At 36.5% G+C, this 25032-nt stretch overlaps 6 protein-coding genes across 6 annotated transcripts in view; 3 read left to right on the top strand and 3 right to left on the bottom strand.

Moving 5' to 3' along the window:
- Positions 1-25032, bottom strand: part of LOC133522961 (uncharacterized) — a 241474-nt gene that overhangs the window by 13790 nt on the left and 202652 nt on the right. The gene's annotated exons all lie outside the window — the stretch shown is intronic.
- On the bottom strand, positions 6281-8725 carry LOC133523096 (tyrosine-protein phosphatase non-receptor type 9-like). Its single transcript, XM_061858604.1, has one exon. The coding sequence runs from the start codon at positions 7265-7267 to the stop codon at positions 6281-6283; it is 987 nt and encodes a 328-aa protein (XP_061714588.1). The 5' UTR covers positions 7268-8725.
- Positions 15171-20375, top strand: LOC133523097 (tyrosine-protein phosphatase non-receptor type 9-like; the record flags this gene model as incomplete). Its single annotated transcript, XM_061858606.1, has 3 exons — positions 15171-15832; positions 17833-17841; positions 18760-20375. Coding segments are annotated over 3 exons (777 nt in total), but the record flags the coding sequence as incomplete, so codon positions are not given.
- Positions 20381-21413, bottom strand: LOC133522957 (receptor-type tyrosine-protein phosphatase delta-like). The gene has a single exon (XM_061858459.1). The coding sequence runs from the start codon at positions 21411-21413 to the stop codon at positions 20433-20435; it is 981 nt and encodes a 326-aa protein (XP_061714443.1). The 3' UTR covers positions 20381-20432.
- Positions 21820-23136, top strand: LOC133522958 (tyrosine-protein phosphatase non-receptor type 9-like). Its single transcript, XM_061858460.1, has one exon. It carries the CDS (start codon positions 21828-21830, stop codon positions 22770-22772), a length of 945 nt encoding a protein of 314 aa, XP_061714444.1. The 5' UTR covers positions 21820-21827; the 3' UTR covers positions 22773-23136.
- On the top strand, positions 23915-24944 carry LOC133523098 (putative nuclease HARBI1). Its single transcript, XM_061858607.1, has 3 exons — positions 23915-24193; positions 24271-24479; positions 24638-24944. Exons 1-3 carry the CDS (start codon positions 23915-23917, stop codon positions 24942-24944), a joined length of 795 nt encoding a protein of 264 aa, XP_061714591.1.

Below are 25032 nucleotides of genomic sequence, written 5' to 3' on the forward strand. Positions count from 1 at the left end.
GAATTATTTCCTTAACAACGAGTGTGGGATGCATCGTGATGTGGTGGCAGTAGATAGGAACCTCACGCCGCTCTCCTTGGCAAACGAGAACTGGCGCAAACCTGTGGTACTAAGTACTGCGGATCGCAGGGCGGCATGGGAGAGTAAGGTGCTACACGGGCGGTTCTACAAGGCCCTAACGGGATCCGACGTGGACCTGCTCGCGTCGGTGAACTGGTTACGATTCGGGGACCTCTTCGGAGAAACCGAGGGTTTTGCCTGTGCAATTGCGGACGAAGTTATGATGACGAACAACTATCGGAAATATATCCTGAAGGACGGTACGGTCGACATTTGTCGGGCATGCCGCCGTCCCGGTGAGTCACTCAGGCATATCATTTCCGGTTGTTCTCATCTTGCTAACGGCGAGTACTTGCACAGACATAATCTCGTAGCCAGGATTATTCACCAGCAACTTGCTCTTCTATGCGGCCTTGTGGACCGCGAAGTACCGTACTACAAGTACTCACCTGCGCCAGTTCTCGAAAATGGTCGTGCCACGCTCTATTGGGATCGATCTATTATCACTGACAGGACTATTGTAGCCAATAAGCCTGACATCGTGGTAATAGATCGATCGCAACGCCAGGCCGTGCTCGTCGACATCACCATCCCCCATGACGAGAATCTCGTGAAAGCCGAGAAGGACAAATCCAGTAAGTACCTAGACTTGGCTCACGAGATAACCGCCATGTGGGATGTTGATTCGACGATCATTGTCCCGATAGTCGTTTCAGCGAACGGTCTCATAGCGAAGAGTCTCGAACAACACCTTGAGAGACTCTCGCTAGGTGGTTGGATCAAGGGTCAGATGCAGAAGGCGGTGATCTTGAGCACGGCGCGGATAGTGCGGCGGTTCCTCTCTCTGCGGCCCTGACCACCGGCAGCTTGGGCCTTGCCCCGCTGCTGGCGGCACCCTAGGTTAGGTTTTTTTATAATGTGTTTATATTTTTTGTATTGTTTTGTAAGTGTTTTTATATTTTACTTTTATATTCATATTATAAAAAATCCTAATCTAAGATATTAAATGAATAAAGAGAATAATAATAATAAGAAGGCGGTGATCTTGGACACGGCGCGGATAGTGCGGCGGTTCCTCTCTCTGCAGCCCTGACCACCGGCAGCTTGGGCCCTGCCCCGCTGCTGGCGGCACACTAGGTTAAGTTTTTTACAATGTGTTTATATGTGTTTTGTATAGTATTTTTTGATGTATTTTTATATTTTACTTTTATATCCATATTGTAAAAAACATAACCTAAGAAGAAAGAGAAATACACCATATATTTAGTATGGTGTACCGAACTATTTGGCCACTTTGACTGCTACAAAGTATTTGACGCTGACTGTTGTACATGCTGGCTCGTAGGTTTGCCCGTAGTACTCAGGAAGTTAAAATACTCGTAACTCTTTTCAAAGCCTATTGTCAGATCTTTTACTCGGGTAGCATATGGGCTAGATACACGCGACGAGCATATGACGCCCTGCGCGTCCTCTACAACAATGCTTTTAGAATGCTGATGAGACTGCCCCGCAGATGCAGCGCCTCAGGTATGTGCGTTAAGCGCTCGCGTCGATGGTTTTCACACCATAATGCGCAAAAAGTACGCGTCAATGCAGAGGCGATTAAGGGATAGTAACAATAGCGTTCTAAAAGTCGTTGCGGAGAGGATGTGTAGCTGTTATATACAAAAACAAGGGTAGACAGTCTCAAAGGGTGCGTGTCTTATGATAAATAGTGCATGCCGCCGTAAAATGTGATTTGTAGTATTTAATTTTAAAATATATTTTTATAATGTGTATATATGCTAGTCTTAAGGTATTTATCTATGGGCCACTAGTTGCCTGAAATAAAGGTATAAATAAAAAAAATTACTCCGTATGTCCTGACTGACTGAATCATCAACGCAGACCCAAAACTACAAAAGTTATGAAGTTGAAATTTGTACACTAGTTTACATTTATAATGTGTACAAGAGATACGAAGCGATTTTGAGAAACTCAACCCCTAAGGGAGTTAAAAAGGGGATCAAAGTTTGTATGGGGTTAAAGTTATATTTTGAGCTAGGAACTTGTACTTCGTGAAAATGTATATAAATAAAATAAAAGAATACAAATTTTAACGCCTTTGGAAATACAGGCTAAGGCGGTTATAAAGGGGATGAAAGATTGTATGGGGATCAAGTTTTATTTTAAGATAGGAACTTGAAACTTTGTGAAAAGTAATAAAAGGAAAATAAAATATTAAAATAAAAGAAAAATTATTTCAGCGTTTTTGGAAATTCATCCCTTAAGGGTGTTAAAAAGGGAATGAAAGTTTGAATGGGTATCAAATTTTATATAAAGTTAGGGGAACTTCAAGCTTGGTTCGCTTTTGAAAATTCAGTTCCTTATAGGGTTAAAAAGGGGTTGAAAGTGTATAGATATATATGTACCCATAGAACAAAACAAAACGTAGGTAATGATTTCGATTGAGTTTATGTCGGCCTCGTTAACGTTACAGTGACAATGCATGCAATGCCCGTTTTATTTCGCTATTTATTTTGGACGCTACAACTGAAATCCAATAGACTATAAAATTTACGCGTTTGCATGGAAATACACGGATAAAAAGTAAATTGAGTTTTACTCCACAGAATTGTATACAGTAGCTAGCTAGCGCTCTGCTAACAGGTCAATTTAGCTGTAGAAAAAACATTTCAAGGATGCGATGACAATAGGGATGTTTATTGTATTTAAAATAAAATATTTCACACCATGCATGAAATAAAGCGCCAAGCATCAATAAAGAAACGTAGACAGAAATTATTGTTAAACACAATTTCTTTTTTATAAATCGTATAGAAACTATAAAGAGTAGGTAAGTTAACTGTGAAGTAACTAGATTCGTTTTTAGACTTCTAAATACCCTATATGGCCGTAATCATAAGTTTTGAAAACAGGAATCTGAGTAAACTATTAAAACCTGGCAGATGCGTGACTATAACGTTATTTTAGTCTGATTCACATTTATCTCGTATCTTTTACTTAAATTTTAGTCATATTTTTTGTTAAAACGGTAATATAAAATAGCAATTGTCTATCTAGTACTGTTAATGTCACACCCCGCCGACTGACACGACCGGATAGTAGGTTATTAATTAATAGCGTCCCATAATCCCACTGGCACCCGAAACAAAAAAAAACATTCAATGGTTACTTTAAGATAAGAAGCCAACACAGCTTAATGTCCAAAAATTAAGGTAAGGTATATTTTAAGGTAAATAAGCAGGTCCTCTTAAGGTAAAAGCAATCTGAAACTACAGGTCACATTCCTCAGTCTCGGGACGAATATTAACGTATTTATCCAACTTATGGGAACTTGTAATTGGATATATTGCTTAAGGACTCAAGCCTTTCGTAAATTATTAAGTTACTTCAGTAAGGGTTGCTTCTTATCCTTGAAGGAATACAGAGATCTCCTTATAGGGTAGTCAGATTTAGTTCTAACTACATGTCCTTCACAAATGGTGTCAGTGCTACGTTGGTTGTCACTTTGCCCTATAGACAATTACTTATTTGTTTTACAAGGGGGAAAAGTTGTTGTTTAACCGCCCGTGCTAATATTAAGACCTGAGCAAGTTAGAGATTCCAAAATTGAAGGAAACTAAATAACATAGTATTTTCAAAAAAAATATTTTTATTATTATTTTTATTTTTGTTGCATAAAGCGTTGTTGTAACACGGGCATTACATTTAATCCAACCAAACAATTGGAAACTGTGACATATCAAAGTGATTTTGAACATCGATCATTCGAGGTAGTACGTACGTTTGGTAGCAAATGTATAAACTCGTACTAAACACTAATCAATATGTAAACAGGCCCTAAAGCAAGTGTACACGCTCGTAAGGGTCTTATAAGATAAAAATAAACTGTTGATTATCTCCGAAATGGAGTTAATTAAAATACCGGTGTCTTTGAGAAAGTAACTTAATTTAAGCTCAGGAATGCACCCTTGTAATTAACGAAAAAAAAAACACGGTGTATATTTAGGCAGTTTTATGAAACCTGGAAGCGTATTCTGATTTTAACAACAGGCTATGAAGTTGTTCAGGATTTGTTATGAATCTGATGTCAGTGTCCAAATGTGTCGTTTCTGGTTGAAGAAATCATATCCATACCAAATCCAGGTCAAATTCATATTTCATAACCTGTTACTTATTTAAACAAGTGCGAGTCGGACTCGCCTATGAAGGGTTCCGTACCATTTATGACGTATTAAAAAAACTACTTACTAGATCTCGTTCAAACCAATTTTCGGTGGAAGTTTGCATGGTAATGTATATCATAATATATTTTTTTTAGTTTTATCATTCTGATATTTTAGAAGTTACAGGGGGGGGGGGGGACACACATTTTACCACTTTGGAAGTGTCTCTCGCGCAAACTCTTCAGTTTAGAAAAAAATGATATTAGAAACCTCAATATCATTTTTGAAGACCTATTCCAAATACCCCACACGTATGGGTTTGATGAAAAAAAATTATTTGAGTTTCAGTTAAGTATGGGGAACCCCCAAAATTAATTTACTATTTTTGTGTGAAAATCTTAATGCGGTTCATAGAATAAATCTACTTACCAAGTTTGAACAGTATAGTTCTTATAGTTTCGGAAAAAAGTTGCTGTGACATAAACGGACAGACAGACGGACATGACCAATCTATAAGGGTTCCGTTTTTTGCCATTTGGCTACGGAACCCTAAAAAATCAGAACATGCCTCCTGTTTACAGTTTGTAGTACAGGCACGTTCCGTGATAGTTGAGCCGAGCCATTTAGGATTCTAGCAAAATTGGACCTTTCATAGCGTAAATAAATAAAATAAATATTAACAGGAAAGTTTTTGATCTCAAAAGTTAGTGACTTAGTAAAAATTTGACCTGATGTATACTTATATATAAATAAATAAATATAATGAATTTAATTTTTGAATAAATTATTTATTATTTAGATATAAGTGTGAAACAATTTGTGAATAAAGATAATAGTATATAGCTTTTTAAAATTAGAATTGAAATTGTGAACAGATGGGTCCTATTATACTAAATATAATATAAGACACATATAAGACGCAACATTTTACGTGGAAACAATTTTTCCGTATATGAATGTTGTAACTTTATCCCTAATTATGAGATAAAATAATCTAACTATAAACAAACGAATACTGGGAATTTCAGAGCGATAAGCTCGTAATCAATTGTTAATTGACGTATGTGTCCTCGATTAAACAAACGACCCTGAACTTTCCAGTAATAAGATCGCGAAAGTCAATTTTATTGTCAAGAAGTAATGAAGTGCTTATATCATTGGTGCTTACAAATTTGGATCAATAGTGTGCCTACTTTACTATCGGTCAACATTGACCTGTGAACTGCCCTAATAGCCAGGCTTTTTATTAAAGTTCTTATAGCTAAGCGATTTATCGATAAGTTATCGTCAAGTTAACGGCAAGTGCACTTGTATGCAGTCCTTACATGCAAGTTAATAATAATATAGTGCCGCAATTTAAAGTCAAGTTAGCTATCAGCTTTTAGTTAACTTGAAAAGTGAAATTTCGGTCAACTTGATGGTAAATGTTTTACTACAATTCTTTATAGTAAAGTTGACTATAACTTTACCATAACTTGCACATAAAAAACTTATCGTCAAATACTTATCGTCAAGTTACTTTTAATTTTAGGGACTAGGTTATTTGAAAGTTATAGTACCAAATGGCTATCAGGGTGGGTTTTACCCAGAAAGTCACAATAACATTACCAATGTTCAAAGAATATCTACTGCTGTATGACATACATGGACCTATTTTACCTACATCTATGGTCACTATAGGAAAAACAAAATCAATTATTCATACAATACCGTTTTCAAACCAAGTCCCAAGCCACAACAGCCTAATGTGAGTGAGTCATTTGATGCTAGTAGTGCAAGATAAACTACAGTGAACTGTAAACTTTGTGTTCGCTAAATACTTATCACCTTTTGGATTTATTATTGTCTTCATACGTCAATTGCTATTATTTAAATTTATTTTAATATTTTGAGTTGCAAAGTTGATACTAAAAAGTGTGTAAAAGGAGATAGTAATGAAAAATTATTAATATTTTAATTAAATAACTTTTATTTAAGGTAAAAAACTGATAATAATAATAAAAATCTTAATACTGAAAAACTAGCCTTAAAAATAAGTTACAATATTAACACTACGCTTTCTTAGAAGCTAATTTAACATACTCTAAAATTGTAAGATAACAAAATATATAATGCACAGGCAAAGATAAGCAGTTGTTTCTCTGCTTGCGGAGATCTTTCACTACTGTTCCTAGGTCGATCGTCGCGCTTTCATTGTATCTCGATATGCTGATGTCTACAGCGCAAAAGGTCCCCGTGCGATTTAATCCAGCAGAACAGTGGACCACCATAGGAGGGAAGTTGGAGCTCTTGTTATCAAACTCCGCATATGCTTGAGCCTTTCTGACTTTGAGGACAAAGTTGAGAAAGTCTGTTGGGCTTCGAGGCACACTTTTAAAAGGCCAATCGGTGTAGGCAAAGTGTGTGATGTCCAATGAGTCTTCGCTGTCGTCTGTCACCCGCAACTTGGTCACTATATGGTCACGATAGGTCTTTACTTGCCTTGTTTCAATGGTGAAGTCACCGAAAAACACTGTATTTCCTTTCTTCGGGCTCCAATACTGGTAACATACTTCTTGACCTTCTTCGTGTGTCTTTGTCAGCATAACGATGACTCTCGATTGATACCCAAACACCATTTTATAAAAATCTTCGGCTGTTGACGGAAGCGGGCCCTGACAGCACAAATACTTGCCCCGAGTTTTGTACCCGTTGACGTGATTGGCATTGATATAGTCGCTTTCTCCGTTATCTGCTGGTAGGATCACTCTGTTATAATCAAAACAAGGTGAAAACCGGTATCTATTCTTCACAATATTTTCCGGCTGCACCGATATACTGCAACTGTGATAAATCCTTTCGTGTAATATTCTCTGATGTTCTTGTTCGAGGATCTTTATTATTCTTTCTTCATGGTAACTAACACTAGATTGTTTTTTCGTGAAAATCCCACCCATTTTTTTAAATTTACTTTCGTGGGATAAGAGTCCTTGTTTCAACGAGAAATCAGTATCGAATGAAAATTTTATACTGATCGTGACACATTTATACGGTTGCATTTTAGCATCAATATTAATTTTTTCCTCTAACCAGTATTATCGATATGACGCACGAGGTTTCAGTCTATTGAATTTCATATCCGTTTCAACATTATTAAAATTTAATTTTAACTATAAAATTGCCATGTGGTTAATTAAAAAGCTTATCAGTGAGTTCAAATGTTATCATTACCTTCCTTTACTTTTATGGTCTTAACAATGGTATTGTTAAATTTATAGGTACAATTAAAAATCCTTTATATGGAGTTTAGGCAACTAAAGCGGTGATACTAAATTAAAGCATCACGTTTCAGTATATGAAATTAAATACTTCTTTTATTGAATCACTATTGAATCACTATAGGCAGTCAAAGGACCAATATAAATAGGATTTCCCTATGAATTATATCATAACTTTATTTTTGATTGTACAAACAACATCACGGAAAAAATGAATAATAATGCAGACTTTAGTAGACTACAATCGGAAATTGCCCGGTTCAGTTCTCAAATACAATTGTTGGAGAGCCAACTACGTAACGTAGAGACCCACAGGGATCGTCTGAAATGGGAATTGGATCGAGTTAAATATCACCACCAGAGTGCACAACGCCAACTCCAAGCTATGGAGAGCAACCGAGTTTCATCTTCCAGCCATGGTCAAAATTATGTGAGTACCACCTCCGATACAATAATGGTAGATGGTAGTTGATAAATGATGTTGTCATTTGCTGTCTAGACATCTATTAATATACTAGAATATGATTATATACTTCAGTAAACGGCAAAACAACCCTGAATATTGATCAAGCTATCAATATTCCACCCTTAGTACACAGGCGGGCTAAATAAACAACTTTCTATTGGAAGAAAGCTTATTTTGGTTAGGTTAGCAACCAAAGACTGAATAAGTACACAAAAACAACTTTGGGTAGTACCAATAAGGTTGTATGGAATACAGGTATGGGAACAGATAATGTGGGTGTTTCTTTTTTCCAATAATCGATCAACCACGTGTATCTTACCTATATAATCCGCCTGAAACCTGAAATTGTGTCACTCGTTTGAAACTACCCCTCACGTAAGGGTGTACTGTAGCTTTAGTAACGTAGTTTTTTATTTTTAGTGATAATCATGAGTGATAAGAAGATACAACTAAGCTTATTAGACAAACCAAACCCGTCACGGTTCAGCACTAGAAGTTTTTTAAAATTTATGCAAAGTCCCGACTCCATCGCCCAAATTTTAAATGAATACACTGATATAAACAAACACCAGAAGACTGTGGAATCTGATAAGAAGGCTTCAGGTATTTTGCAGAGTGTGACAAATATACTTGCGCATAACAGTACTTGTTACGATGTTAACAAGTACAGATGTACTAAACATCCCACCGAAGATAGCTTAAATGAATTTTGGAGAACAGTTATAGATGAAAATAGCGATATTATAGTCATACTGTCCACTGATTGCAAAATTACTTACCAATATTGGAGTTTAGAAGAAAATCAGGAAATGAAATGCAACGAGCTTGTGATAAAAACTATCAAAATTGTAATAATGGATTGTTATACTATGTCATTGCTGCAGTTGAAAGAAAAAGGTAAAGTCACGCGGCAAATAGTACTTTATCATTACACTACATGGCCGTCGGACAATATTTCGCATAACCCAATGCAATTAACGAGTTTTATCGGTATTGTAAATGATATTGCAACTCCTGGGCCTATAGTCGTGCAATGCAGTGATGGAAGCAATAAATCTGGAGTATTTTGTCTATTAGATATGTGCATAGCTGAATTTAAGAAGGGAAAGAGTGTAATTGTATCGAAAGCTCTGCAAAAGATAAGACAGGTGAACAAAGACTCCATCAGCCAAGCAGAGAATTATGTTTTTTGTTACAACGCATTATATCATTTCGTTTTAAACAATATGAAGTAATTTAGGTTGGCGACGTCCCGTATGGAGCATGTGATAATTCCGAGCGCGATAACATTTAACCTACGGGAAAACCCGCGATAGAATCTATTTTTGTTTATGAATTCCTCTATCAGCTGACTATATAAGAGTCTTCCAGTAGGACGTACTATTATTGCGATTCGAGACGAAGAAGTGATATCTTACTCTCTCTAAAAATGGATTCTGATAAATTGAACGACATATTCGGTTCAGATCCTACCAGAAGAAACTGTACGATATTCCATTCGATTGCTGACTCTGACTGTGACGATATTCTTGATAGAATATTTAACAATTCTGAAGATAAAGCTTTTCAGCACATACTAAAACTCAAGAATAACGACGGAAAAACGTGTCTCCATAATGTCGTAAGATCCCGAAGTGGAAGTGATGCTGACGAGATAATATCGTTGATGAAAGCTATGGGAGCAGACTTGAATGCCCAGGATAATGCAGGAGAGACTGTTTTGCATAAAGCAGTGAAAAAGCGGGACCACGAGCTGGTAAAAGGATTAGTAGAGATGTGCGCCGATAAAAGCATTAATAATAATGATGGATTGACGGCTTATCAAATTGCAGAGCAAATCAATGATGAAGAAATAATGAAGATACTTTTAATTGAAGAAGATAATAGTTATGAGCGTTCAGTGAGCCCGTCTGTTCCGGTAAGCTCAAGTGAAATTATAGATTTGATATTAAATTCGAGAGATTAACTATTTGTATTTTTGCTAGTGAAATGTGCAAGCTTTGATCTTATTAGTCGTAGTTTTTAACTGTTTTATTACATGGGTAAATTTATAATAAAGGTAATTTTATTTCAAATTAGTAACAGGTTCTGTTACAACTAGTTTGTTCTATACCTATTTGAAGTAATTGATGAATTGAAGTCATTTAGGTTGGCATGGACCCGTATAGAGCACGTGGCAATTCTAAGCGCGATAACATTTAACCTACGGGAAAACCGGTGATAGAAGCTATTTATATTTATGAATTCCTTTATGTCAGCTCGCTATTTAAGAGTCTCCTAGTAGGACGTAGTATTATTGCAATTCGGGACTTCAACAAGTGAACTAGCTCTCTGAAAAATGTCTTCGCGCAAACTAAACAACATTTTTGGCCAAGAAAGGTCTGAAAGAAATACTACTATGTTCCATTTAATTGCTGAAGAAGGCCTTGACAATATTTTAGATCGCATTTGGAACGCTACCCGTAAAAAAGAACTGGAACAAATACTGAAACTGAAGAACGACGACGGAGAGACGTGTCTACATACTGCTGTTAAAAAACTAAAAGGATCCGAAGCTGAAAGGATAATGGCTCAACTATTCGACATGGGAGCAAATTTGGACGCGCAAGAAGATGGGACAGGAGACACTGTTTTGCACTTAGCAGTAAAACGACAGGACTACGTGCTCATGGACTGGCTGCTTTCAATGCGTATTGATAAGAACATAAGAAATAACAGTGGATTAACGGCATATCAAGTGGCAAAACAAAACAATGACTACAAAATGATGAAGATGATTTTGAGTGAAAATGACAATATTGCTGAGTGTTTAGTGAACGAGTTAAAGTCCATCAGTTTATAGTAATTTTCATAATATTTTTAGACACAAGTTTGCAGCTACCAATTATATTCTATCAATTAATAGGTAACAACTTTTATCGATAATTTGATCTTATGAACCGTTGTTTTTAAGTGTTTTATTTAATGGGTGAATTTAAAATAAAGGTAATTTTATTTTAAATCAGCAATAATTTTCCTTACAACTAGTTTGTTCTTTACCTATTTAATTTAAATAATCTCTCAATTGTTTGCGTCAATGTTAGTCTATTGTTTTAAATAATATTATTAAAAGTATATCAGGAAAATACATGTCAATATGTAATAATGTCATGAGCCAAATTTAACTACAATATTTCGAGATATGGTTAACATGTAGTTTTGCTGACGTAATTACATAAAAATACAATGAAATTTAATACATATACTGATATTTATTGGCGTCATAAAATCACTTGCTTCAAAACACTTTGTTATTTAAAACAGAGCACATTGGTGCAACTTTCACACTTGGGCGCGTTAGTTGAACAAAAATGACTCTTATTTCGTAGTCACGAGAGAAGAAATTATTTTTTTATCGCTAAGCAATTAATTTTCAGTGCAAACGTGACTTTTTATGTTATTTCCGTGAAACCATACATATTTATTTTTTGTTTTCAGAGTCCAAAAAATAAAAGTATATTTTTGTAGAATTTCATTAGGAAAATTTCAGTGAAGTACCTAAGTCTCACCCAAATTTCCTAATTTACATCACATATGTAAAACATGTGTTATTTTTTAACGTCTAGTAATAAACGCTTATCAGGGGGTCGTTTCCAGAAAGCTGTTAAAATTTTACAACTTTTTAAGTAAATTCCTGCGTAAAAGCATTTATATTAGTCATTTAATTATTTTAATGCACGCCACAAGCTGATGTAAACGCGAGGTACGATTAAAATAAAAAATGACGAAATTGTCACTTTATGTTGTCAACAAAATGAGCCTAGACTTATGTCATTTCAAGAATTAGATGAACACTAGACCCTTTATTACGAAATGTCATTAACATCGTGAAGATTAATAGCTGTGATTCATAGAACTGTAGGCAAAATAATTTAAAGCATGTCGCACTCTTACAGCGAAGAAATTATAAGATATTGATAATTATAGCGCTTTTATGAATATTTAGACGCCGTAAACATCAAGAAGCCCACTAGTGGAGGTAAAGTGTGAAGTAGAAACATATTTTTATCTAAAAGACGTCATGCAAAAGCATACAAATTCAGGTAAAAGGTATAACCTAATGTAATTCAGGTTTTTGCGTCATCAATAGTGTAATTGATTGAAAATAATGCGTCACTAAACAACTCTCTAATGGTCAATGCTCCCATAAACGACCCAATTAAGGGTATGAATGGTCACTTATCTTGATATTATTTTATAGCTGTTAATCATTAACTATTCAATGGGAATTCACGGAATATGTATATCATTTGCGTCATCAAAACAATAATCTAATTAACTCACATGGACCGATGCACTAATTTGGTTATGGAAAAAGTATACTAATAATTGTTCTCTTTCGTTAATTTTTTCCAAATGATTTTAATCGAGCGCAATAACTGGACGATAGCTTTATTCGTCATGTAGACATCTGACACTGGTCCCGATAACAGACGACCTAACAGTTAATTTTTTCCTGGAAATAAAACATCCATATCATATGTTTGGTTACGTATGTTCTTTTTATTGATAACTGGCTAAAAACTGCCTTTTCATTGCTGTTAGTAACACATCTCTGAATACATAAAAAATAAAATTTTGTATTCACTTTCTTTAAAGTTCGAGGTGTCCTAACATAATGCATTGTTTTAATAATGTATCAATGACGTCAGTTGGCTTAGGTTATTTAGGTCACATTGACATTGACTCCCAAATCCAGACTGTTTTTTGTTCTCTTATTCTTGAGAATGGGAGCAAAATAAATTTATGTATGGTAAAAATATCCTGTTAGTTGAACAAAAATGAGCTTTATTTTGTAACGTAAAGGACTTTACATTGCTTACTAGTTTGATTCATTCGACTATAGTTAACATATGCCTTCTGTATCGTAATCTTAATTTATTACCTCGGTGACTGTAACCCGACGACCTATAAGCCACAGGGTACCTATAATTTCCTTATTTCGTTGTAAAGTCTTATTACGGTCATACGTACATCAGGATGTATTCCTCTGAAGATAGACTAGAGCTTGCGAGAGAAGTCCTTAGGCTTCAGGAGAAACTTAACCGTTTGAGGCTTAAAAATCCTCAAACGGAAGAATCTGAGCAACAAAACAACAAAGAGATCCACATAATTAAACAACAATATGAAAATAAGAAGTACGAGTTGGTCATAATGTGTTCACGGGAGCGGTTTGTTGAGGATTTAGTGCAAATGGCCCTCTTATAATTAGGTAAGTGCTCCTGCTCTGTTTTTATCAATCACACCTGGACTAAAAATTTAACAATAACATCCTTTGTTTACTTTTCGATATTAGGTTGATTACTATTACCTAAAAAGCTGCAGTAAGGTCAGTCTAGGGTTGAAAGCATCGTCCTACTTAAAAACTTAGTGCGTAAATAGTTGAACTAGTTAATTTAATTTGGAGTAATTAATCCATTTGAGAATTAACAATGAAGACAACGGGCGAGGAATACCCTGTTTATGTAGAACAATTAAAATCATTGAACCGCAGGTGGCTATTTAATTTATGCTAATGGTCGGACATGTGCGTAGGGTTTTACAAGGGTATAAAAAGGTTTTTTACTACCAAACAAAGTTAGTTTACAAACAACTACCTAGGAAGAAACAGTTTTTTATCAGTTAATGTGCATAGTTTTTTTCTTTCTAATAGAATACGCTCGTCACAAAAGTCCTGCACCCCAAACATGAATACCAACGACTTTTTCCACTTTATGGACCAACCAAATCTACAGACTCGTATAGAAGAGGAATTTAATTCAATAATTTCGGAGCAAAGAGAGGAGCAGAATGGCTGTCTTCCATTGGTGCATTACCTTCGTCGTGAGAAGCTCAATAATGAAGCAAACCTGAAAGCGAGCTTCGTTGACAGTTACGATACCCACCGAAAATTCTTGTGCATAAAAAATCCATATGTGAAAGACCGTGACGTGTTTTGGCAAGCAGTGTGGGACAACAAAGTCCAAATAATAGTGATGACGTGCCAGTTAATTGATAAGACCTATCAATATTGGTCTCCAAAAGAACGTTATTCTTTAGTGAGTAAGAAATTTAGGGTTAAGACTTGGAAGATTATAATCTTTCCTTACTACACTTTAACTGTCTTAAGTTTAAATCAAACAGGACCTAAGTACAAGCGGAGCCGTCCAATTTTTCACTATCAATATACCGCTTGGCCCAGAGAAAAATTTAGTCATCAACCAGACGCCTTTGTAGAGTTTTATAACTTTGTTAATCACATGTATGCCAAGTTAAAGAAGCAAGTAGCTGATAAGACATTTATTCCCCCTATGCTGGTGCATTGTATCGAGGGTGTTGGCAGTTCCGATGTATTTTGTGCGTTAGATATGTGTGTCAACCAATTAGAAGCTACAGGAATCGTGTCATTGCCACATACCCTCGAAAAAAATGCGACAGCAAAAATTTGGGTCCTTTTGCCGCTCAGATCTCTATGTATTATCCTATCAATTACTTAAAGCATATCTTGATAACAATTAGTCGATCGGGCTCGAATGTAAGTTTTGCCTGTTCAATATTTTATAGCTTATTTGACTGATTATAAAGTTTACAGTGTATGTTTGAGTTTAAAGTAATTATGAGATATAAATGAGCTACTTTTCTTATGAACTATGAGCCAGTGTTGTAATTAAGAGCAATATTCTAATTGCTATTAAAATGTAAGTATAATTTAAATAAAGTTTACATAATCTTAACTCAAGTGTATTTGCAAGAAATCTGTGCTTTCTGCGATAAGTGTCATTTAAAATAAACAAGTTTTATGGTTTTGTTATTGATGATCCGGACTTGGAGTTCACAATACATATAAAAGATAGGTTATCACTTAATTATTCCATTAAATGAGCTTATCAGCAGTAATTCACGGAACGGGAGTGTCATCCCTTGACTTTAATTGAATATAAGCGCCAGTTGATAGATACTTGTCTATAGTCATCCTCGAGACTTCATTACGTACAGTCGCATTATTAAAAAATTAAAAATGCATTTACAACTCAAAGTGAGTGAGCAAAAATTAGCTGCAGTGAGTGAGCACGAATTTAGAAGCAGAAGAAATCAAAACAATTACTTAGAAGCTGTCAAGTCGGAGCATAATTACATCGTATCACAGCAAATAATTGGATCGTTTGAGTACTTTTCAAGGACAAAAAATGAAAAAAAAAAAACCGTTACTTCGACGTCGCCTGCTGGGACAGATCTCGAGTGAAGATTACGCCTAAAGAAGCTGATACTGACTACATACATGCTAATTATGTTGATCATTGTGGAAGACCAAACAAGTATGTGGCGACTCAGGGACCTCTGAAAGAAACAGTTAATCAATTTTGGCAGATGGTCTGGGAGCAGAATTCTCGGATTATTGTCATGCTAACGAAACTCCAAGAAAATGGGAAAGAAAAATGTGCTCAATACTGGACTGCATTTGGTAGCAAACAAGATATTTTTGTAACCAATGAGTTTTCAATCAAAACATTGGAAGAGACCAAAAACAATTCCGGATACACTAGGTCACTATTTGAAGTTTTCAATTCCACTACCGAAGAAAGCAGACTGATACTACATTATCAATATGTAGATTGGCCAGAGTATGGAGCACCTACCAACACCAAATCGTTTACAAACCTTATTTGGGATGTAAATGACCAATATCGGAGCACTTTAATCAACGAAGTGAATAGACTAACACCTGGACCTATTATTGTTCACTGTAGTGCTGGAGTCGGAAGAACAGGAACTTTTTGCGCTATAGACTCTTGTATCTATCAACTAGCAAAGACTAAAGAAGTCTCAGTACCGAAAATTGTAATGCAGATACGCGAACAGCGGTATCTATATTATATAAAGCTGCAGCCCGAACATTAATCGACACGAATTGTTCTCCCGGAAGGAGGCGCGGGGGGGATTCGAGTTTGGTACGGCCGTACAGGGGGCGGTCCGGTGACCTCCGGAAAAATCCGACATTCGGTCTACCGGATCGGGACAGAAAAATGTTTGACGGCCCGGCTAAACGGTGGGAGATAGTGGGGGGGTGCTCGACCAAATGTCACAGAGGACCCCGGGCAGTTTCGGAGGCCGCCATTTTTTTTTCAAAATGGCGGATTCAAAATGGCGGCCGATTTTCAAGTCGGTCCCGGCGCGCTCAAATTTCGGTCACGGAATCTCGGGGCCCTCTAGATCGGTATGGAAAAAAAAAATTTGGAAAAAATCCAAGATGGCGGACACCGTGGCCACTTTTATTTTGTATGGCAACTTTTAAACGGTGACAGATAGGTGGGGGGTGCTCGACCAAATGTCATAGAGGGCCCCGAGACAAATGTAATGGCATTTAAAAAAATTCAAAATGGCCGACTCAAAATGGCGCCGAAATTTCAAAACGGTCCGAGAGCGCCGAGAACCGGTATGTGGGTACATATGGGCCCCCGCGTTCGAAAAAAATTTTTTTTTTTTTTTTAGCTGGAAAAAAAATTTGTATGGGATTTTTTTTCGAATCCCCCACATGCCAAACGGTGAGAGATAGGTCGGGGGAGCTCGACCGAATGTCATAGAGGGCTCCGAGTGGAATCTGAATAAGAAAAAAAAAATTCAAAATGGCCGACTTTTTTTTTTTCTAAAACTTCAAAAAGGTCCGAGCGCTCTGAAATTTTGGTCGCGGTATCTCGGAGCCCCAATGACTCGTACGGAAAAAAAAAATTTTGGAAAAAATCCAAGATGGCGGAAAAATGGCCAGTTTACTTTTGTATGGCAACTCTCAAACGGTGCGTGATAGGTGGGGGGTGCTCGACCAAATGTCATAGAGGGCCCCGAGACAAATAAAACTGCATCAAAAAAAAATTCTAAATGGCCGACTTTTTTTTTTTTTTTTTTTAATGTTGGTCCGAGCGCGCTGAGATTTTGCATGCGGCGAGCCTGGGGGGCCAAGATTACCATATGAAAAAAAGTTTTTTGGAAAAATCCAAAATGGCGGTGGACAGGGGCAAAGTAAAATTTCCAAGTAGGTTAAGCGAGCCCGAAGGGCGAGCTTCAGGCTGGGAGGCCGAAGGCCGACCCCGGCGGAGGGCCGAAGGCCCGGAGCCTTCACCCCGACCCCCAAGCGTGCAACCCCCAGTAACTAAAAGCGAGGCCGAAGGCCGAGCTGCGTGCGTACGGTGCTCCCAAGCGTTCTACCAAGTCGACTGTCTTGATAAGCGGAGCCGGCGGGCCGAAGGCCCGACGGCGACGCGTCGAGGCCAGCGAAGGCCGAAGGCCGAGCTCCGCGTAGGGCCGAAGGCCCGAAGCGTCACCTGAGAGGGGGAAGTTGGAGCTTAAACACGACCCAATAGGAAAAGTGTCTTAGACAAGCGAAACGGCGGGCCGAAGGCCAAAGGCCGTAGGCCCGACGTGAGCTTGTCAAGACACTTTTACTATTGGGTCGTGTTTAAGCTCCAACTTCCCGCACTAATCCCGAAGCGAAACCAACCCACCCCGAGTGTCTTAATAAGCGAAGCGGCGGGCCAAAGGCCCGACGCTGAGCTTCGAAACCCAGCGAAGGCCGAAGGCCGAGCTCCGCGTAGGGCCGAAGGCCCGGAGCGTCCCACTGGTTCGGCCAAGCACGCGAGGCCGAAGGCCGAGCTGCGAGAGTGCGGCCCAAAGCGGAAGTACAACCGCATTACATTTCACCTTTGGAAAACAAATATTCTTTATACTAAAAATAACGGGAAAAATGCACTTATAGAGCGAACCGGTTACAAGTTAACTGTTTTAATAAGCGAAGCGGCGGGCCGAAGGCCCGACGCTGAGCTTCGAAACCCAGCGAAGGCCGAAGGCCGAGCTCCGCGTAGGGCCGAAGGCACGGAGCGTCCCATTGGATCGCCCAAGCACGCGAGGCCGAAGGCCGAGCTGCGAGAGTGCGGCCCAAAGCGGAAGTACAACCGCATTAACTTTCCCCTTTGGAAAACAAATCTTCTTTATATTAATAACAACAAAAATAACGGGAAAAGTTATAAAGCGAACCGGCAACAAGTCAACTGTCTTAATAAGCGGAGCCGGCGGGCCGAAGGCCCGACGGCGAAGCGTCGAGGCTAGCGAAGGCCGAAGGCCGAGCTCCGCGTAGGGCCGAAGGCCCGAAGCGTCCCCTTCGAAGCTCGCCAGCGGGGAAAAAAGTGTAAGTAAAAGTGTCCTAGACAAGCGAAACGGCGGGCCGGAGGCCGAAGGCCGTAGGCCCGACGTGAGCTTGTCAAGACACTGTTACTATTGGGTCGTGTTTACGCTCCAACTTCCCTTCAACCCCCAAAGTAACTATATTGCGAAGGCCGAAGGCCGAGCTCCGCGTAGGGCCGAAGGCCCGGAGCGTCCCATTGGATCGCCCAAGCACGCGAGGCCGAAGGCCGAGCTGCGGGAGTGCGTGCTCGCACGCGGACCATTCCTTGCAAGCAAAAGTACAACTGCTTTACCTTTTCCCTTTGGAAAACACAAACTTTTACACCTAAACAACAGCAACAACAACAAACACTACAACAACAACACATAAACAACAATATTAATAACAACATACGCAAGGCCGAGTGCATGCTCGCACGCGCAACAAAAGTACAACTGCAACACTTCTTCCCTTTGGAAAACAAACTTTTTCACTCAAACAACGGCACCTACAACAATAACTCATCAACAACAACATCAACAACAGCACCAACTACAAAAACAACAATACCAACTACAGCACCATGCACACCGCGGGGCCCACGGGCCCCGCGCACCAAGCAAAATCTAGTTTAAGTGTTATAGCTGTAGAACAATATGTATTTATTTACTCTGTGTTACATGAGTTTTTGCAGTTATTTGATATGTCCGCTGAAATGAGACAATTCTTTTGTGAGCCTTGACTGATGTACTTTACACGTTTGTATTAATTGTTTCATAAAGTTTAGAAAGTAATTAAATTATTAAGTGTGACTCTGAAATAAAAACTGGTCCAATATTGTACTTAGAAGTAATATGATAATTGTAATTAGAATTTAAGTTTTAAATGATTAAAATTTTTTACATTTTATTTGATAGTTTAAATAATTTTTACCCAAATCAGTATTTAGATTGACACTTGTAGATTTGATGACTGTATGAATTTTGCGTGGGCAGAAAACGGATGCTATTTGGTTAACCATTATCTAAAGTTCTTATCAACGAACACTGAGGGAAACCATCCCGTAACTATGATTCAGAATGAGTACTTCTGATAGGAATTATCGCTGTAATTTTCTCGAAATAAAATGATGCGCATGCCTCTCGTTTTTATTTCGAACTATCACCTTGGCAACCAAATAAAAAGAATACTCATATTGTATTGTCATTCTCATGCAAAAAATAGATCAAAGATGGCCTAAATTCTGAACTTTTCATTGTTAAGCCGATCTCACTACCAGATAAGGGTCGTATAAAAAGAAAATTATGTAACAGTTTTCAGTAGTTCAGTCTTATTTTTCAAAAGTTTAAGACCTATAACCTTCTTCTAAAAAATGGATCCTGCTACTATTGCAAATATTTTTGGAAAAGTCTCGTCAACTGGCACTAATATATTCCATGAAATTGCTGCTGAAGGCTCTATTATACTTTTGGAACGAGTAAGTAAGTTTATGACGTCCTCAAACAAGTTTCTTCTGCAAGAAAGAAACTACAGTGGACAGCAATGTGTTCATATTGTCGCCTACCTCCATACAGGGCAACTTGCAATAGATCTGATGGAAAAACTTTTGAGTTTGGGCGCTAATATCAATGCTAAGAATCGAACTGGTAATTCGGTTCTTCATCAAGCCGTTTATAGTGAAAACTACGACCTTGTTACGTGGATATGTAAACACCCTGCGATAGACTTGAATGCTGTTAACCGCACTGGGATGACAGCTTATCACATAGCGTATGATAAGAATGATAAAAAAATTATGAGTATTCTTAGAAGCTTTGGGGCCAATACTAAAATTTCTAAAGTGTATTGTAGTGATGATAGTGATTAAGTATTGTACCTCTTGTGTCAGTTATAGATCTAAGTGTTTGGTGATTGTAAAGAAAATTAGTTGTAAGTATAAATTTGATTCTGTATGCTTTTAAATCTTCTACTGTACTTGTTATTTCAATAATAAAGTTATTACTTTAACTAAGACTATTAATTTGACTTCTAAAAGCTTGTTTAATAGCTTAGGTCTTTGAAAAAATAGAAATAGGGTTACATATCAAATCCTTAATTTTATTGGACGTTTTAAAATTTTTTTACAAATTCCTTACATAACTTTGGTATCTTTGGTTTACTCATAAATTACAATCTCACTATTAGAAATCATATAAATCTTATACTAACTTATCTATGACTAAATTTATTCTAAAAAGAACTTAATACTATAATATATATATATATATAAAATTTACTTTAGATTTGTTACAAAATAGAGAACACTTTTTTTATTCTAAGGGATAAGTTTTAAAATAACAACACAAAACCAAATGAATAAAACTTAAGTAATTTACATCGTCCAAGCTGTCAAAGCTGTCAAACCTGTTCTTTTTCAGTTCCGATAGAGTAGAATATAAATCAACTCTTCTTGTTATTAGAAATCTTGAAATTTCTGTGTCTATGGCGCAGAAAGCCATTGTTCGTCCCGTTCCATCACTACAATGGATCACTATGGGACTTTTGGTATGATCATCTTGCTTCACTGCAAATTTATTGTATAATCGTACCATCTTCACTAACTGAAGAAACTCATATTCTGGGGTTGAGATATACTTATCCTGCCAATTAAATAAAAAGTGGTTGACAAACAATTCATCTCCGTTTTCGTGTGTGACACAAAGTTTTGTGAGTTGGATTTCCTGGAAAATCATTTGAACTTTAACAGTCTCAATCCTGAACTTTTCACAATGAAACGTATCTCCTTCGTTTGGGTTCCAGTAATAAATGCCCTCCTCATAATTAATAGGTGCATTGAGCATTACAATGATTTCAGATTGATGTTCCCAAACCATTCTCCAAAACTTATAGATTGTTGCTTCTGAATATGGCGTTACAGTAGCAACGTACGCCTTTGATTGTTGAAACCCGTTGATGTAAGAGGCGTTTATGAAGTTGGTGACTCCTTTTTCTTTTGAAAGGATCACGCAGTTGTGGTCGAAGCACAGTCTTTCTCCATATCTTTCATCTTCAAAATTAGCAGCAGTTATACAGGCGCGAAACGTTCCTTCTGTTTTAATATTCTTTATTTTTTGGTACTCTTGATAAAGATATTCAATAGAGTTTACACCACTGACTAATCTGATGAAGTCTTTACGGGTCAAAGCTTTTGACTTGTCGCAACTCATTTTTGTTGAGAGCGCTCGATTGATATGTGTGAATTTCACCAAATCACAGTGCGAACTAAAGAGTTGTTTGTCATTAACGGTCATTTATACATTTTTTTTTCCTCAGTATATATAAATACAATCACAGATGACGAATGATGGACTACGTGATGTATTAACCCAATTTAAAATATATTTTCAAAAAATGGCGCACTTTTTTATGATTTGACGTCATTTGAAAACCATAAATGGGTAAAAGTTAATAACTAATTATTATTATAATATTAATCATTATAAAATAAACGGTAGGAGACAACTTACTGTTAAATGATAACGTTGTTGTATGTTTAATTCTTAGAAATCCAACAATATCTTCACTACATAAGCTCACAAGTCGAACACTTTATGATAAGGGACCCTATAAAGCGCTAATGAACGCTGATTTATTTTTAGTCTTACGAAACCAATCGGTGTAGTCACACTTCTGCATTTCACCAAGTGAAGAGTTCATTTTTTGCTATGGATTTTAATCTATCAACAATTGTTGGAGCTGCTGAATTCGTGCAACGAGCTTACCATCCAGATTTCGTCGATTTAATCTTTCAAGAGCATTCTAAAATTATTGCAATACCGATAACTGGCACCTGTGAAAACTTTCATAAGCCTGAAAACAAGAACAAAAATCGGTTTTCATACTTTCCATGTTGGGACATTACTCGTGTGGTCTTAGCAAAAAATAACGATGGATCAGATTACATCAACGCTAACTTTATAGATGGATTCAAAGCAGAAAACAAATTTATAGCAACTGAGCAGCCGATTAGATCCACCTTGAATAGATTCTATTCCATGGTCTGGCAACAAAACTCTCGCATTATCGTCCAACTGACCAGCCCTGGAGAAGCATCACAGCCGACCTGTGTCTTGAGAGACTTCATATTCAAGGAAGAACATATCTATTTGAATTATTACTTCACCAAGACAATTTCAAGTCTCACTCACATTCAGACTGGAGAGAAAAGAACGATATATTGTTTCAAGTTTTTAGATTGGCCCGAAAACGGAGCTCCTGATGTAAAATCGTTTCTTGACTTCTTGTTAGTGGTCAATAAGCAGCACCAAGAATTTTTCTTCGAAGTATTGGCTACCGGACAATCATCGGTAGGCCCAATTGTTGTCCACGGAATGGCAGGTGTAGGAAGAACTGCAACTTTTTGTGCTGCAGATTACTGCTTGTATCAACTAGTAAAAACAGGAACCATATCAATACCATCAGTAGTGCTAGGTATAAAAATGCAGAGAAATTTTAGTTTTTCGTCTAAAATCCAATATCTTTTTCTAAATTATGTTTTACTCTACTTTATAAGTACTATTCGATCTAACAGTGAAATATTCTTAGAACTACGTTCACATTTTACGGACCAAGACACATACTTAATGAATCTCAAAATTAAAGAAATTTAGTTAATAAGGAAATTAATGTTTTGTTTATTTTAAGTTTACAATAAATATTTATTACTGTTTAAGTTATTTTATTACGTTTTATTTAACTATCAAAAGCTATAGTTCCTCCAAATCACTTAGCGCTAACACATATACGAGTAATTAAATTTTTTAAGAATTATTTGTACGTAAAAAATGCAAATACGCTCATTATTTCATCACTCAATATAAAAAATTTATCCAATATACAAACAGGAGATCACTATTAAAAAAATTAAAATTTTGAGTTAAAATACTATAGGTTGAGGGTCATAGATCAATAGTTATAATTTCCGTGAGCTCTAGGCTCAAACATGTTACCGATTTTAAAAAACTATAGCAGGAAAAATACTCAACTACACTAACTTATAAATAGTTCGATTTACAAGATCTTAGACCCGTATTCATAATCCGGTCTTACGTGTAAGTTCGCCTTAAGCATAGTCTTAAGGCAGCGTTTAGATTCATAAACGGATATTTTAAGAAAAGCTTGACAATTCAATCTTAGCTAAGATATTCAATAAGAATAAATATTCATAAACATTCCTCAAGACGAGATTAAGAATGTAGTGTTTTTGATATATTCATAGTCAATTAAGATTATCTTAAAAACAACTCTAACCTCACTTTTTATTGAAAAAAAGGAGTTTTTTCCAAGTCAACAATTTAGCTGACTTAAGATAGTCTTAATAACCTGAAAGTGAAAAAAGTAAAAAAATAGTTACGAAAATGAATTTTTTGGGTTTACATGATATTATGATTGACGATCATATTGTTGTCGACTTGGATTTAGATGATGAAAATATGATTTTGCGTATTCCTAAACGCTATATTCGAGATATGCAAGATCCTTTTGATTTTTATTCAGAAATTCAATTCAAAAAACGATACAGATTTGAAAAGCATAATGTTAAATTTGGAATATTACCACTGATAGAACAAAATTTGGTTAAAATCAATAAACGTGGACTACCGATCCCACCAGTTTTTCAATTATTAATATGTTTGCGATTTTATGCAACTGCAAGTTTTCAGGTAATTACAAGTTATTATTATATACTTATTTATCAATTTTCGATAAATACTAATCTAATTCATATTTATAGGTTCTTTTAGGTGATAGTATGTCAGTTTCACAGCCAACTGTTTCGAGAATAGTTTTTCGTGTGAGCGTTTTACTTGCAAGCAAAATCCATGATTATATAAAAATGCCCTCGACGCAAGAAGCAAAATTAGAAAATCAGAGACTTTTTGAGCGCTTAGGATTTGGTAATGGAGCAATCGGAATACCTGGTGTTGATGGAGCAATTGATTGTACTCATGTCCGATTAGTCCATACAAGATTTCAAAATATTAATGAAGTTTTCAGAAATAGAAAAGGCTACTTTTCTCTAAATGTACAAGTGAGTATACATATATATTTGACAATTTAATATCATTGACTGAATAATTATGAATCACAAATTCTTCAATTTTGTAGACAGTTGTTGGTCCACGAATGGAATTTTTAGATATAGTTCCAGAATGGCCAGGTAGTGCTCACGACAGTCGTATTTTTCAAAATTCACGAATCTACATGAGATATTCTGAACGTCAACTAACTGGGCTACTCGTTGGTGATGCTGGATATCCATGTCTACCTTTTCTAATGACGCCTCTTAATAACCCAGTAACTGATGAACAAATAGCGTAAGCAAAAAAAAGAAATCCAAATTTTTCCATAAATTTTTTCAAATTATTACAAATCTAAAAGTATTTTAGAATAGATTAATTTTTTTTTTAATTCAAGTTCCATTTACTACTATAGTATGAATATTGTTATTGATCTCAAAATTTTTTTTCTACAGCTATAATAATATTCAGAGTAGAACACGAATTATTGTGGAACGGACATATGGTGTCTGGAAACGACGATTTCCTTGTCTATCAAGAGGATTAACAAATAAACTTATTTGTTCAACTACGATTGTTGTAGCCTGTGCTGTGTTACATAATTTATCGCTAATATTCAACGATGACCTGCCGGAAGAGGATATACCAGACAACTTAGATGATGATCTAAATGGAGAAATTCCTGTGCCTCAAGTAAATCAACAACCTGCAGATGGTTTTGCGTTTCGTGAAGCATTAATATATCGCATGTTTAATGCCTAAGTTGTACGAAAATTTTTTTTTCCTTATTTACTGATGATAGTTTTTAATTTTTCTATAAAATAGAGAATATCGGAAGTAACTGGTAAAT

The sequence above is a fragment of the Cydia pomonella genome, chromosome 11 (genome assembly GCF_033807575.1).
Source record: "Cydia pomonella isolate Wapato2018A chromosome 11, ilCydPomo1, whole genome shotgun sequence".
NCBI lineage: Eukaryota > Metazoa > Arthropoda > Insecta > Lepidoptera > Tortricidae > Cydia > Cydia pomonella.

Excerpts from the sequence above, each read along its gene's own strand:
- LOC133523096 (XM_061858604.1), bottom strand. The coding sequence starts at position 7,267 with ATGCAACCGTATAAATGTGTCACGATCAGTATAAAATTTTCATTCGAT.
- LOC133522957 (XM_061858459.1), bottom strand. The coding sequence starts at position 21,413 with ATGACCGTTAATGACAAACAACTCTTTAGTTCGCACTGTGATTTGGTG.
- LOC133522958 (XM_061858460.1), top strand. The coding sequence starts at position 21,828 with ATGGATTTTAATCTATCAACAATTGTTGGAGCTGCTGAATTCGTGCAA.
- LOC133523098 (XM_061858607.1), top strand. The coding sequence starts at position 23,915 with ATGTCAGTTTCACAGCCAACTGTTTCGAGAATAGTTTTTCGTGTGAGC. Across the intron at positions 24,194-24,270 it reads ACTTTTCTCTAAATGTACAA|ACAGTTGTTGGTCCACGAAT; the intron begins GTGAGTATACAT and ends TCAATTTTGTAG. Across the intron at positions 24,480-24,637 it reads GTAACTGATGAACAAATAGC|CTATAATAATATTCAGAGTA; the intron begins GTAAGCAAAAAA and ends TTTTTTCTACAG.